Source organism: Cariama cristata, unplaced genomic scaffold (genome assembly GCF_000690535.1).
Source record: "Cariama cristata isolate BGI_N322 unplaced genomic scaffold, ASM69053v1 scaffold5092, whole genome shotgun sequence".
Taxonomy (NCBI): Eukaryota; Metazoa; Chordata; class Aves; order Cariamiformes; family Cariamidae; genus Cariama; species Cariama cristata.
The window spans coordinates 204-16,128 of NW_009605385.1; the positions used below are offsets into that span (position 1 = coordinate 204).

Sequence of the window (15,925 nt, forward strand, 5' to 3'; positions counted from 1 at the left end):
GCGTGGGAGAGCTGCTCCGCGTTGGGAGGCTGTGGTTTGACAGTGCCTCGGGAAACCCAGCTCGTCTAAGCGCCCGGCCTGCGCAGAGCGGGCCAATAAACCCCTTATGCTTGTGAAACTCCAACTTTGTTTTCAGTTAGAGAAGAATGGGGTGAAAACCTAAATGAAATATTTACATAATTTTTAACCTGAACATTAATGTTTCGATATTGGTACCACCGCATTACTTGGTATGACTACCAATATTTGTCAGTATTAATGTTGTGATTTTATTTATATGCTTATTAACGTAATACTGTTTTAATTGATACTTACAATGATCGACTTCAGGCTTTAATCTTACATTCTTTGCTCTTTTGTTTCCCATGCAGTGGAATGAAGTTACAAAATATTTCCGAGCAGGCATGCCATTAAGGAAACACAGGCAACATTTCAAAAAACATGGAAGCTGTTTTACTGCATCAGAAGCCATAGACTGGCTCCATGAAGTACTGAGGAATAACAGTAACTTTGGTCCTGACGTTACTAGGCAGCAGACTACTCAGTTATTAAGAAAGTTTCTCAAGAATCATGTAATTGAAGATATAAAAGGGAGATGGGGATCTGAAAATTTAGAAGACAATGGTGCACTATACAGGTACTGAAATGAAGACCAGTTAACGGAGAGCGCTCTTTCTTCAGCTTGAGAATTTTATTTAAAAATCTTAATGCTCAGATTCTCAAAAATATCTTACTTTGGGTAGAGCAGTTGGGCCAAAAATCAATTATTAGCACCACTTTACTCCACTCACAATTTTACTTTAGTCTGACGTGCAGTATAGACTGTATGCCCTGTATGCTGAGGGCTGTTGCTGTGCTTTTGTCTAGCCAAGTTTTTAACTGGGATGCATGCTACACTCAAGTACTTTGGAGGGGAGCCAAAGAGAATTTATTGTAGTAGCTCTGTGCTGTGCTACCACTCCTCTGTTTACTTCTCTTGTACATTTTACAGAAAGTCTAAGTGGGAAACAGAGCCTACCGTAAGTTCTGAAAGTAAAGGTATTAATGGCCCTCACTCCTCAAATTCTGCTCTCAGTGCTATATAAATACCTGAGCATCTTCAGCTTGACTTTGGAATCAACAAAAGTAGCCCAAAATTAATTTATAATATGATAATGTTAAACAGCGTTCTAAAGAAAAAAATTCGGTATTTTTTTTCTTGATTTCCTGAATCTCTTCAGAATCTTATGGAATCATAGGGTAAAGTATTGGTTAAGCGACTTACATTTCTAATCTATTCTAAATGTATTTAACATCTCTCCTATTCATTACAGATTTCCTTCAACATCTCCAGTTAAACCTCTACCAAGCTCATGTCCACCAAAAGAGAACTTGGAAAACTTCTCTAGAGACAAAGAAAGGCTTGTTAAACTGCCGCATTTATCCAGGAGAACTTTTAAAAAACATGAGTTACTACAGTCTCTGGTAATAACTAATGTTTCTTACATAATTACATTTGCCATGTATTGCCATGTATGTGCTGTTTCACTTCAATGTACAAAAGGTTTTATTTAATAACCTGTAAATATTCAAACAAAATACGTACATGTAAAATCATAGCTGTAGCTGTAACATGGCATTTTTTTAAATGCTGGCAGCAAGTGAAAGGGATTGTGCATTTGACAGAAGAAATTGAGTATGCTCTTAAAACTCTATAAAGCTGTTTCTTCTAAACTTATTGGCAGTAGTTTGTTGGGAAGAGATGTGAGAGGGGCAGAGTATTATTAATTCAGCCATGTCACTTAGAAAGAAAGGTCACTTGGCACATACCCCCCCATTGCAGTATAAGGCTGATTTTGCATGAATATGATCCAAGATTACATAGCATTTTAATTGTGTGTATATGTGTAAGCAATTGAGCATCTTGGTCATCAGTATGGGAGATTTTTTCTTTTCTTTTGGATTGTTTTGTTTTGTCTCCTTGAGTGCAGAATTATCCCTGCTATACAGTATTTTAAAGTATTGGGACGGCTGAAAGGTGGAGTTATAGAAATGATCTGGACAATATGTCCTTGTTGAAACTTAATTTCTGCCTTTTATTTGTCCTAAACAAAAAATATATTATTTAACGGCTCTGCTTACTTTTTGAGAAAGATCGAATGCGATTATTTGGCCCTTTATTCTTTTGAGATTTGTGTGTGCATACTTTCTGAATTTCGATTGCGATCCTAAGGGAGAATACTTCACTTACTAATACATTTGGATTTGGTGTGTTTCTACCTTTTAAATTGCTGGCTTCCGAGTTGATCAGGTCTTTTTTTCATAGTGGCCTCTTTGGCTTTTTAGTTGGATATGCATACGTTTATTTCAGTGCTGAGACTGTTAAGGTTACTGCCTGGATCATGTTTGGAATTTAATGTTCTGCAGAATGCCCTGTACTTCTGAGAACAATTTTTGCTTTATTTTGAATTATCCTAAGAGGCTTGTTTATCTTACGGTATAAACCACTCATTTGCAGGAAAATTTAGAAAAAAAACCCACTGATATAATAGGAGAAAACAAGGAAGACACACTCCATAGGAAGGAAATAAGCCAGGAATATGTGCAAGAAACTTGGAGAAATATCATTCTAATACAGTAAGTAACAGATTCTAAAAAGCACCTTCTTGTGTATGTGCTTTGTTTATGTAATGACCCGATCAAGCTTTTGGCTTGCAAATTTTTCTGAAATTTTTTTAATTATGTTTTAAATTGAATATTTTTACTAACTTTTCTTTGCATATGCTTTCTAAGGTATTTATTAATATTGGATTGTTGCATTTAAGAGCTTTATTGGAATTTATTGTTGCTGGTATTGAAGTATATTTTAAGTACCATAGATGCTCTTGCTTAGTGATTCTTGGTGTTTGCCCCAGGAAAAAGTGTGTCCTCAAAGTGAGTGGAAGTGAGAATTTATTAAACAGCGAACTAGCTTATCAAGTAACTGTTGTTTGAATAGACGTGGAAAGAACTTGTTTTCTTTCGTTACTAGCAAACCCTTTAGACAACATCTGCTCTCTTACTCCCTACAGTTTGCAAACCATTTTAGGCCTCTCTTCTTTGGAAGAAGTTTTGCAGCCGGCGCAGATAGTTCCTGAGTATGTCATATACAACATGACTAACACGAGCAAACATGGTGTTGTTATTTTGCAGAACAAATCAGGTAAGGATTTTTTTTTCTGGTTTTGCTTAAAGATTCTGTAGGGTGTAATTACAACAAACAATAACTAAAGTAATAGGTTTCGTAGACTTTTACACTTTTTTTCCCAAACTACTGTGCAGTTCAGTATATTTGCCTAGAACACTCTGTAGGTGTATAGTGTTTGCTTTTAAATTGCACATGTAACAATATTTAACATTAGTTTAAATAATACCTCAAATACAAAAGATCAAATTTTAACACATATGCCATTATTTGTATTGGTTAATAAGTCTTTTGGCTTATGTATAAATAATGTGCTTGTTTGTTTATTTTAGAAGACCTCCCTCACTGGGTGTTGTCAGCTATGAAATGCCTCGCATACTGTAAGTCACTGAATAGCTTTATGTTCCAGAAAAATATTTTGAGAGTTGAAAGTGAAATATACTTGCATGTTAAGATCAATTGTGATGTTTCACTTTGGAAATACAAATAATCTAAGTGCCTTGATATGCTAAGAAGCAGGGACAGCAATCCATATCAAATTATTGCACAGAAACGTAACCTAAAAGAGTTAACACATGTTAAAGATATTATATTTCAGGTAATCAAGATATTAGTCCTTTAGTAGTCTAGCTAGCTATCCTGCTTTTGGGCTGCATCATTTGATTCTGCATGCGAATTTTTGGCAATGTGAGCGGAATAAATTAGTGGAAGAAGAGGGGCTTCAGTGTTCCTTAATCCATGAAATGTACAGGAGAATTCATTAAACTCTGTAAGCTTTCAGTGGAAGTGTGCTGTCCAAGGCCATGAAAAAGCTAAGGACTGGTTTTTACAAAAACAATTCCTATTAATTAATGAGTCAGGCAGGGAGAAAACTTGAGTGGTTGGGCAAAACCTGTATGTGGTTTCTTCTAATGCAGTTTTTCAGGAGTAAAGGGACTTTTCCTTTTCCAGTTACTGGCTTTGAGCTGGACTAAAACAGTTATCATATAATCATTATGGTTGGAAGAGACCTCAAAGATCATCAAGTCCAACCTTCTACACAACACCACCATGCCCTCTAAACCCACTAAACCACATCTGAATGTTTTTTGAACACCTGCAGGGACGGTGACTCCACCACCTCCCTGGGGAGCCTGTTCCAATGCCTAACGACTCTAACGGTGAAGAAGTTCTTCCTAATGTCCAACCTGAACCTCCCCTGGCACAACTTGAGACCGTACCCTCTTGTCCTATTGCTAGTTACCGGGGAGAAGAAACTGACCCCCACCTCGCTACAACCTCCTTTCAGGTAGTTGTAGAGGGCGATCAGGTCTCCCCTCAACCTCCTTTTCTTCAGGAAAAGTTCCTACATTTCATATTAAATTGGGGAGGCCAATTCAGAAAACCAGTTAGACTTTTATTTGTCTTAGAAGAAATCAAACAAAATTTTGCGAAGGGTTTGAGAGAAAAGCATGGTCATATAGTCAGCTTTATAGTCTACTAAATTTGTTGTGACAACAGAAGGAAGAGTTCTGCTCATTTGTTCCTGGCTTCTGGACTTGGAGTACAGCTCCTCTGGTACCTCCTTACCTGCTTCCCCACCTTTTTCTCCAAATGGTCTTTAGAGAACTCTTATGCTTAAAACCCTGTAAGACACCTTTTATAGTTATAGTTCAGCTGTGGAAAATGAAGCCCTTCAATGTCTTACAAATCACTGCCTAGTAGATGAGATGGATTTTTAAAGTCAGACATTCTAGCTGTTAAATGTGTTTTGTGACAACTGAACTTTCATTGTCTGCAGACTGAGAGTCAGTCTGCACTCATCCCTTGTTTTGGTATTAATGTATGAAATACCAGGCAGCAAAACTGAAAGTGGTTACAACTTATAGAAGATGTAGTGCTTTTGTTTTCCTTGTGCATTTGCTTAAATGTGAAATTTAGAAAGGCACGATGTTAAATCTTAAACTTCAGAAAAAAAGAATCCATTACCTAAGGCATCAGTGTTATGTGTACTTGAGCAGGTGCCTTGGAACAGCTAGGAAAGTATTTACTGTGGAGTAATACAATTAACACAGGTTTTCACACATTGCGGGGGGGGGGGGAGTACTTTCACAATTAACTTAATGAAGTTCAGTTTCTAATAGCTCAGTCTGCTGTAGATTCTTTTGCTAATAAAGGAGTGGTTTTGTTCTTCAGCGTGTGCTGTAGCAAACCTGTGTGGTACTAATAGTTTTTCTCCTTTATAGTGCCATTGATTTTTATGAAACTTCACAGAATCCAACCGTCTTTGAGGCTTCCTTTGTCAGATGTGTTGAAATTGTGTTACAAGCACGTACAGGTCGCTTTGCATCTCTGTGAAGCAGGCTTGGAAAAGAATCTGGAGAAGCAGAGGGCAATTAGACTGACTTTTATTCTTTTTCTTTTTTTCAAAACTGCCTCTTTAAATGGCAAACAGTGTATGCTAGAGTTAGAGGAGTGCCTCTCAAATGGAATTGGAGATGATGAGCTCGTTTCAGATGTATGCTTGCCCTGCTGTTTAACTGTTGCCCCTCTTCCTGGCAATCTCCTTCGTTAGCCCCCCTCAAAGCTGTACTGGCTATAACGTGGGTGGATGGTGTGTTTTTATACATCTGCTTGTATCTCTAGCTGCTCAGGGGAACTGTGGTGGGGCTCCATGCAGGGTTGGCGTGGCTTCGGAAGGTCAGTTTGCAGCATACGCTCCTGTGACAATCGCCTCCCCCCCAACATGACCCTTTTTCTTCACCTGCATTCCCAAATACCTAGAGCCTCTTACATGAAGCACACTGTTAGGAAAAGCAGGACAGGGAAGAGCTTGGTGAGTGGATTAAAATCGAAGTAGAAAATATAGCTGAGCTCTGGTTTTTGAGTGTTTCAATACCTTAATTCCCACATCAGTCCTGTGTTTAGAACTAATCAGTCTTTGTACTCATGAGACAAGAACTGCAAGCAAGCTTTCTGGGTTTTTTTGAATTCTCAGGTTGTAATTTGAGTGAATTAGTTCAAGTGGAGATTTTTTTCTCTGCATCTGCTAGCTGTACTATAACCAAATAATTAAGGTGGTAGTTACTTTGCACAGTGAAAATTAAAAATACTTACACTGGCAGGGGGAATACTGATCTACTATATTTTCAGTGTAGTGTGTGGTAATGTGATTATGACTATAAAGTCTGATCATATCAAAAGTTAAATTTTCCCTGGTTCTATGTGTAAATAAAACTACCATCTCCTAATTCATTAGACTTGGCTTTTTTAAGGTAGCTTATTTCATTTGTAGGAGTTCAGTCAAGTATGATAACATTAGGGTTAAAAGATGTACACAATGACAAATTTTATTTGTACCAGGAGCCTTTTCATTCATTCTCTTTCTTGTCTGTAGCAACATGGTCAAGGTTTATTAACCAGATCTCTTGGATTATTGGATTTTTTATCTGACCACTTCTGAAGAAAAGATCCACCATGGGGGGTACTGGTGAACAAAACTTTCTCTTGGGGAACCATTTGAATAGAGGAGTTGAAAAGATGAGGTCTCTGCAAAGGGAAAGGACACTGACCAGCTCTGTTTGGGCTCCGCATAAAGCGCAGTGTGTATGTTGGCTGGCTTCTCGGCACAGTCTTCAAAGTTGGTGATCGCATGAGCTTCTTGATCTGGAAGCTAGAGCTCCCTGTGGGAGGACTGGGATTACTGTAGTTTGGGAATAAAGGAAAGTGCTAGAAGTTTGTGATTATTTTGCTGAGAAACCTATAAAGGGCATAAATGAGTTTTCGCTTATTTTCTTGGTGTGGAACAGCTTGTTGAAACTGAGCACAACTCCTCAGTGGCTATACAGAATATTTAATACTGGTTTTGCTTACAAGTATACAGTGCTGAACTAAACAAAATATTTGTATATTGCTGACCTGATTCTTTTCTTGTGAAACAGTCCTTCCTGCAACAACAAACTTAAGTTGATTTTTTTTTTACTATTTTATTTAATAATGGAATTGTGAGAGTAAATATTTTTGTGGATTTTCTTTCTTCACCTCTTTTTTAGGGCCTAGAAATAATGACATGAGCCAACCAACTTACAGTGGGTTTGAACGGGATGTATTCAGAACGGTTGCCGATTACTTTCTCAGTCTCCCTGAACCATTGCTTACTTTTGAATACTATGAACTTTTTGTTAATATTTTAGGTATGTATGAACTTAGAAACAATCGGCACAAGCTGTAAGTTTATATCAACTGGGGAACAAATCTGTAATTCAAAGCAGACCTTGACCCCCTAATCTGTATGGCAGCTTGAATCTGAGGAAGATCATCCCTGCTGTCATTCTGTATTACAATATTAATTGAAATGCAGTTCTGTCTCTTAATATCCTATATAAATTGCTGTCTGAGCTAACATTCTAAATGTGCAATAACCATAATTTAAAAATATGTGCTTGTTCCTGTCTGTTCCTCACTATTGCAGTGTGTTAACTTTCTCTTTTTGCATGTTGGTTACAATTATCTTGTTAGATTGCTTTTGGACCAAGCTAAATTTTTCTCAGGTTTTACTAACAGAGTCAACTAGAAATTAGTGTCTTGTATTTGCTGTCTTCTCTGTTCAGTTAGCAGCTTTCTTTCTGAACTTGTTCATTTTTCATACCACTTGCATCTTAACTTATATTTCATTTTCTGATAGTTGTGTGTGGCTACATCACAATTCCAGATACACGCAGTGGAAAACATTCTGTCCAGGATGAGACATGTGACCCCCAACCTTCAAAAATTCTTCACTTGAACTCTTTCAAGTCAACTGAATGTCTTCTTCTAAGCCTACTTTGCAAAGAACCTGACCAAAAAAAGAAAGAATGTGAAGCTTCTAGGAAGTCTTCTTCAGAAGAGCTAACTATTCAAAAACAATCTGCCAAGAAATTGCAGCAATATAAGCTGACATGTAAACAAGGTAGTGCTGATAATCTAATAGGAGGAAGTTGTCAAAACCTTTCAGGTTTCAGGAATGAACAAGATCCACCTCCAGCATTTAGGACAAGATGTTACTCTTTGGAAAGAATTGGAGATACTGCTTCAAGTGTATGTAATAAAGGAGAAGCTGATTCCTGCAGGCAAAGTGATGTGAACAGCATTGTGGGTACAAAAAATGGAAAACAATCAGTACCATATGAGCATAAAGCTAATTCTGTATTGGAGCTTGGGTTTGATAAGATATGTCAGAAACAAAACCATGGTATCAAGAGAGTTTCTGCCTCAACTCTTCAGGATAAAGAGCTATTTGATGACAATCACGGATTGAAGCTAACATGCAGGTCTCCGAGTTTACTTGGCAAGAGGAACTCCAAAAGTTGCACTAGCATTAATACACCAGTTGCTGAAATCACAGTAAAGCCAAGATCCCAACTTGGTGGGCAAGGAAAACCAAATACCTCTGGCGTGGCTACTTCAGTGGGCATCAGGACCGAGGTTTCTGATATCGCCGTCAAAAAGAGACTCTGCAGAAGTACCACAGAACTCTCAGAATACTCTTTCACTCATTCTTCTTATATGTTGACTGGCACGCAAAGTAAGATGGCTTTCTACAGCATGTTGTATTGGCTTATTGTGTTGACTAACTAATCTCTGCTTCCTTAATCTTTGGCACTGTGTTGCTAGGTTTTTTTGACATGCATGTAACATGATCTGTGGGGTTTTTAAAAAAATTCTAGTTGCTAAATTGCACTGTTTAAAGGTAGCCCTTTACTTCTGCTAACAAGCAGTAGCGTGTAGTATCTTTGGAGTCTTAAACTTGATGTGTCAGCAATTCACCTTTCTGCTCAGGTAAGTGATAAGTAATTCTGACATAGACACTGTCTAAGAGTGAGGCAGGGAATTTGCACAGACCTGCCTGTTGGAGGAGATTTCTTTTTCTGGTCTTTGAAACACTTTTTCTGGAAATACTTCTAGGAATAACATTAGTGTCATTTCTTAATTGTTTTATGGTCTTAATTATACCAGCAGTTTATCATAATGAAGCAAGTTGATCATACAAAAAAAGGCCACATAACATTATCTACTCTGTTACAGCTGATTTCTATGAAACATAGGTTATCATCATTGAAAAAAAAAAAAAAAATTTCATGTACTGAGGTAAAAATATCCTGAAAGTTGGTTCAAATCTTAACGACAGCTGTCTTTACAATTAACTTCTAGATCTCCTTCAGCCTCATTTAGAAAGAATTGCTGTTGAAGCACTACAGATATGTTGTTTGCTGCTTCCACCACCAAATCGTAGAAAGATTCAGCTCCTAATGCGTATGATCTCTCGGATCAGTGAAAACGTTGATATGCCACGATTGCATGATGCAATGGGAACACGTTCTTTGGTAAGAGAATCGTAAGTGCAGCATATCTGTTGTTTGAAGAACATGGCTGAAGTAACGCTGAGAATACTAGCAGTATTCTGTATTTGAGGTTCTTGTCTCATAGCAATTAAATAGTGATTAACCCGCAGATCTCCGGAATATTTACAAAAATCTGACTTGAGGCAAGCACTTTGTCTACATCCTAATTTATTTCAAATACCGGTGTTGCTTTGCTTTACTTTGGGAGGAGAAGGGTAATAATTTCTTAACAGAATGCAAATTATTGTTTAGTCTGATTTCTCGCCCAACTGCCATTTAACTTAAAAGGTGTTGGCAAAGTGTCTGTAGAAAACCTTTCTTGGGCTCAACATTTGTATGTCTGAAGTTACGACAAAAACAGTTCCAAAGAAGTAAATTGACCTCCTGGGGAGTTTAAAGACTAGCTTCAAGGTCTGAATTCAAGCTTTCATTGGGATGACTAAAGATTTTTGTCAAGCAAGATTAGGTAAAACAACAAACCACCTGCACATGCTAAATTAAAATAAGCCTACAAAAACCTGGAAATATGAGAGCTGTAAAAATGTTTTTTAAAGCTATTTAAAACTGGATCTTGGTGTGCATTAGATCTTGGCTCTGCAGGGTTTTTTATCATCTCACTTGTCTCAAGATGGCTAATTGAAGATGTATGCTTTCTACAGAGGAAGACTTTTTCATATTATTTCCTCTTTAAAATACACATTTCTTAATTGAAAGTACTGTTTAATGTTATAAATTGAACTTGTACTTTTTTTTAAGAAGTTACTTTATTTCAGATGAGGAAAAAATTATAATCTGTTTTCCTCCTCTCTTGACCAGTGGTGCAGGCAAGAGAGATTGCAATGAAAGTGGTTATTGGAGAATTCATTGTGCTGCTGTGTAGACTGGAAAGACAGCAAGTCCCTCAGCTTCATGTACTAATGATCTGCTAAACACTTCTAGATGATACAGACTTTTTCTCGCTGCGTGCTATGCTGTGCAGAAGAAGTAGATCTTGATGAGCTACTTTCTACGCGATTAGTTTCATTTCTAATGGACCATCAACAAGAAATATTTAAAGTACCGACTTACCTGCAGGTTGCAGTGCGAGACCACATAGAATACATGAAGATGGCTCAGGTTGGTGGTGTGATAGAAATTTGAGTTCATTTGCTAATTGCAGAGTATTTGTTACTTCTGAGGCTGGGATGGGAAAACTGCAAATAAAACCACTATATTTTGAATGCACACTTTTATTAAACCGTTGATGCAGTCATAGATGTTGGCTACGTTCGTTACAATGTTTTGCAACTTGTGATGTCGCTGTAAGTTAGTATGCTTGGATGCTTGCTAGGTACCTTCTTACTGAAAGGGTACATAATCATTTGAGTATATGCAGACCCCTTCAACTCTTGTTTCAGTGCAAATATCCAAAGGAAGAAATTTGTGCCATATTGCCAACGTATTCGTTCTGCAAACAAATAACTCCTCAGGAGTTTGAAGAACAAAAGGTTTCTACCTCTCAAGCTGCGGTGGCAGAGCTCTTAGAGAACATTATCAAAGATAAAAACTTGTCTGTGAAAGACAAAAAGAAAAAGTTAAAACAGGTAAGAAACTTGTTGGATATTTAATTAACTTCTGAAGACACCTTTGTGAGGGAAGGGTCTCAGTTGCTAGACCCTGGTACGTAGCAAGAACAGACTGCGTAAGAGAGAAATGCTTGGTTTATAGAAGAGAGCTGTTTAAAGTGTTTTGATTGCATGCCCTGATTGGGATTTTAAAGACAGTGTTTAATACAGCATTTGAGACTGGCAGCAGAGGTGTTCAAACAATGGTTTAAAACCAGTATAAAACTGTTCTAAGATCCTGCTCATCGTTACTTAATGTGCAAAAGAACTATAGCATTATTTTGTGCGGTGCGCTGGCTATGCAAGTTTACCATTAAAATGCTATAGATGGGCTTAAAGTCAATAGATGAGAAAAGCAATGATTTTTTTTTTTTTGCTTTAAGAGGTCAAGCTCAATCTGTTCACAACTCTGAAACGTTCCTTTCTTTGTGTTTTGTAACATGTATATTGCTCGAGATGACCTGGCGCTTCTATGGCCTACTAACATATTGCCTAATACTAAATCTAAAATACAGCAATTCTGTCAGGATTTAATACTGCAGGGTTTTTTTTCTTTTTTCAGAAAACCTTTGGCAAGTATTTCTGACCAATTGAATAGTATTGTACTTGTCCTAGAATCTCCTAAGCGAGTCTTGTGACTCAAATTTGAAAAAGCAGCTTTTCAGAGCAAACGCATTTCTTTCTCCGTGGTGCCCCTCCCCCAGCTCCTGCAACGCTGACTTTGATAGGGGTAGCGAAAACTTGCTGGTCCTCTGAAAGGGAAGGCTGGACTTTTGTTCAAGTTCATTAAAACCTCCTGCATGTAAAGAAGAGAAGTTAGTTACGGTCGATTAAAACTTGGAGTAAACAAGCAGGAAGGAGTGATACAGAGCAGCACTTTAAGCAGGTGAAGTGGGAAGGAAGGAAATAAACTAAAATCCTCTAATAATAAAACCTGAAGTACATACTTACATTTTTGATGAGTTCCCACCAAAGTCCAGAAGCAGCTTGTCCTGTAAGGGCCACATGTTAGCATGTCATTTTTAAGATTTGCAGAGCTGTATCGTTACAATCTCGCCATTTGTGCTGGTGTGATAAATCACAGCTTTTTGGAGCGATCGTTCGGTTCTGTTACTTTGAATTGAGGAAAGCCAAATACATGGCACTTCCTAGAGGGCTAGGTCCAGGTTGTATCGACACCAAAAGTTCCAAGTGGCGTCACTTTCCATAGGTTGAATCGATCAGCAGAAAGCTTTGGCTGATGCGCAGGTATGTGTACCACTATTGCTTCCTGAGGCCTTACAGAGGAAACGGGGAAAATGTCAAAAACATGTCTCTCAAGTCAGACATTTTTGTTTACTTGTATATCTGCAGGAATTGAGAAATAACTCCCTCAGTTAAGTACTAAACTTTCCTGAGAGAATACCTTCAAAACCTGCTGAATCTTAACTTCCGTTTAGGCAAAACACTCATCATTGTGATTCTTGATGGGCAGCTTTCCAAGCATAAAGAGGATAGATACCAGTGCTGGCCGGGCAGCGTGGCTTCCCGCGGGCGGCTGCCGTGCCTGGCCCGGGGAGCAGAACGCTGTCGTGCTGCTGGAGCGGTAAGCGGCGTTGGTGGTGCGCAGCTCACAAACAATGTGGTGAGCGCCTGCAGACGGGCATTGCAAACGGAGGTGACGGCAGGCAGAACGGCACGGTGTTTGCTCATAGCGCTATTCCAGTCACGCCACTTAAAAATCCTTGGGAATAAAATGAGATTAGAAGCTTTTCCTGTTTCAACAGAAGATGAAGTGCCTGACCAAATTTCTAGTTGACTCACTGTTTATCGGTTGTGAACTCGTAAGTGCAAAGGTCAAGTGTCACAGCAGAGTTCCTTCATGTGCCGCTAGCCTCGCTCCTCCTGTTGATGTGCATCTTACAAGGTGATTCATGCTCAAGTCTTGCACGGCTGGAGTTTTTGGTGAAGGATGATATTTTAATGTTGGGGTTTGTGTTTTCTAGTTTCAGAAGGAATACCCTCTGATCTACCAGAACAGATTTCCAACTACAGAAAATGAAGCAATGCTATTAGAGAACAAACCTACCATCAAGCAACCGATGCTTAGCCTGAGAAAACCAAGATTTCGTAGCCTGAGATACTGACTTAACCACGTTTCAGCTGTTTATTTGGTGGATGGATGTACGAATGGTTTACCAAAGGGCACTTGCTACAGAAATTTGATGGTGGCTCTGTGTGTAGAAGGAAGAAATGTTTACATGGACACTATGTTGGAAAGTGCCAAAATAACTTTTTTTTGTGTGCAGATAACTTTTGAATGACTGCTAAGAGAAATAAATATTTATCTGTTTACAAATTATTACTTATATATTGTGCTCAGTAAAATAAATGTGAAAATAAGCATGAAGCTATTAGTAACCAAAAATTTATATATGGTTTTCATATGGGAAACTAATGATATGCATATTGTTGTAACTTTTTAATGTCTGTTCAGGAATTTGTGCCATTTGTTATTGTTTGTGTAAGTTTTTAAATGTCTGTCTTGTGAATAAGTGCCTTCTTTGTATTCACAAAATACTGGTCTTTAAACAAAACAATGTTCTTTGAGCTCGGGACTAATTTAAAAATTGGTTATGTTGTTTCCAAGGCAGCCAGATGTTCACCGTAAATAAATGATTATCTGACTGTGAAATATGTCTGTTCATCTCATCTGTAAAATTCACATAAGCTTTTGTGTATCTATTTGTATGAAAAGTCTTAGGTCTATTTCTGACATTTTCATGGAATATTTATTTTGTATCTATTATTTTGAGAAATATACCAATAGTAGTAGTGGATGATATGTGAAGTGACAACGAATCAAATTAGAATACACTAATTTCCTTATTTTGTTTCCAGAGTTAAGGGTTTGCTTATTAATTCTGATGGGGCCAAGGCTCTCCCACAGGAGTATAAATCTGCAGGAGTATTTCTGAGAGAACAATTCAAAGTAGAAGATCCTGGCTTAGTAGTTAGACAGAGATGCTCCAGGCAAAAAAACCCTAAAAAGTCACAAGCAATGATGATGTGCCATACACTGAAACCATTCTGCATTTGGAACAGTGGTGAATTGATGGGGTTTTGTTGTGGGGAATTTGTGTCTGTGTTACATTTCAGTTGCAATGTTGCTTCTAGATAAGTCTTAAACTCTCTGCTGATTTATTTGGGCTGTATTTGCAGAAAAATGGAAGGAATGCCCTGCAAGCGTTGGACTGCAGAAGAAGGTATGTTTGAAGTCCAACTTTGTTTTCACGTTAAGGTTTGGAGTTTTTTTATTAAGCAGTTTTGTGCTTTATGGAATCGGATATTTTGGAGAGATGAGTGCTTTTCCTCCGAGTGAGCTCTTTGGTTGTCCGCCACCTTGTTCCGTCACCTGGCACAGTTCCCAGCTGTGCAGTGTAGGCAAATCCCTTGGGCTTTGCCATGTCTTGCCCATTGCTAGGACAAGAGACTGAACTGCCATGCTTGCTCATGCAGACTCTTAGAGTAACTGCCATAAAGCCATCAAAATTAAAGCAAATCTCAAACTACTCATCTCTTGACCTGGTTTGGGTTGGTTTGGGTTTTTTGGCATCTCGTGGGGAGGCCCCATAAAAGTCTTGTGCGAGTTCATACGCCCCGTCAGCTACTTTGGTGTCACAAACGAGGGTCTGGGTTGAGGATTGTCACTTTTATATTTGACATCTTGGTGCGTAACTGCTGTGGTCTGTGGCCATGAGACCGCACGGCAGTTCTCTCAGGCTCTCCTCTCCCTGGAAAAATGAGGCAAAAACACCTTTCTGTTCCAATACTTAATTGCACATGTATGTATAGAATTGTGTATAAATATATACCAAACCAGCCTTATGATAGCTTTATGGGGTGGGGAGTTAGTGCCGAAATTTACTCTCTGCTAACAGGGGTGTATCTGGCACAATCCGTATTTTGCAATATATCATTTTGCTCTTTTCCTTGTGAGGAGGAAGGCTTCGTAAATGAGAAACCAAGATTACCCTTGTTTTAGCCTGTATAAGGAATGCTTTAATGTCCTGCAGATAACTTCACGCTTGCATGGCAAGTGACAGATGTTCCTCCTCTGTAACACCTCTAGTCAACAATTTTAAAAATCCCCTACCTGCCTGAACTCGCTTCTAATTATTCTCAACCTGTTAAGTGTTGCATAAATGCTTTATTTATTTATGTGTTCCAGTTAAGCAACTTATTAGGCGAGAGGCTCACATTTCTTAGGATTTAGCTTTCAAAGGACTGCCCTCATTATTCAGAGTTCTTGATCCATGTTATTTAATGTTCCCTTCTAAGGTTTTGACAGAACTTAACAAAAATGTGAATAAAAAGACAAATTGACTAGCTATGGGATGATTAAAACATTCCAAATGAATGACAGATACCAATTTAAATTTAATTTAAACCTTTCTTTGAGCTAGCATTGTCTCTTGAGTGAAACTTTTTAGAGGAAGCCTTTTATTTTTATTTTTCTTTTAAGTATCGTGTTGCAAGGAGCCGTTCATCAGAAGTGAGTTTGCAGTTGCGGTCTGTCAGGTGGGGCAGAATTGGTGGCGGAGCAGAACTGCCTGTTCCCCAACGTACGCTTCTGTTCTGAAAACGGGCGCTGTAGGAAGGGTTCGTGGTTGCCTTACGCCGGCTGGAGAGGAGGAAACGCTGTCTCGGTGCAGCGCTGAACCGTACGCGCTGCTAGCGAGGATTCGGCACTGAGGACTTTGGCGATGGTCTTCTGGGCTTCGGTCCCTTTCTCTGGTCTGAGGGCGTGGGGTGGGGTG

The 15,925-nt window shown here is 38.5% G+C and overlaps 1 protein-coding gene across 1 annotated transcript; it reads left to right on the forward strand.

Moving 5' to 3' along the window:
- Nucleotides 1-371: 371 nt before the first annotated feature.
- On the forward strand, nt 372-13,252 carry DEPDC1 (DEP domain containing 1; the record flags this gene model as incomplete). Its single annotated transcript, XM_009695919.1, has 11 exons — nt 372-637; nt 1,314-1,464; nt 2,498-2,616; nt 3,051-3,181; nt 3,496-3,543; nt 7,195-7,335; nt 7,827-8,705; nt 9,332-9,504; nt 10,462-10,638; nt 10,920-11,105; nt 13,112-13,252. Coding segments are annotated over 11 exons (2,412 nt in total), but the record flags the coding sequence as incomplete, so codon positions are not given.
- Between the last annotated feature and the right edge of the window lie 2,673 nt (nt 13,253-15,925).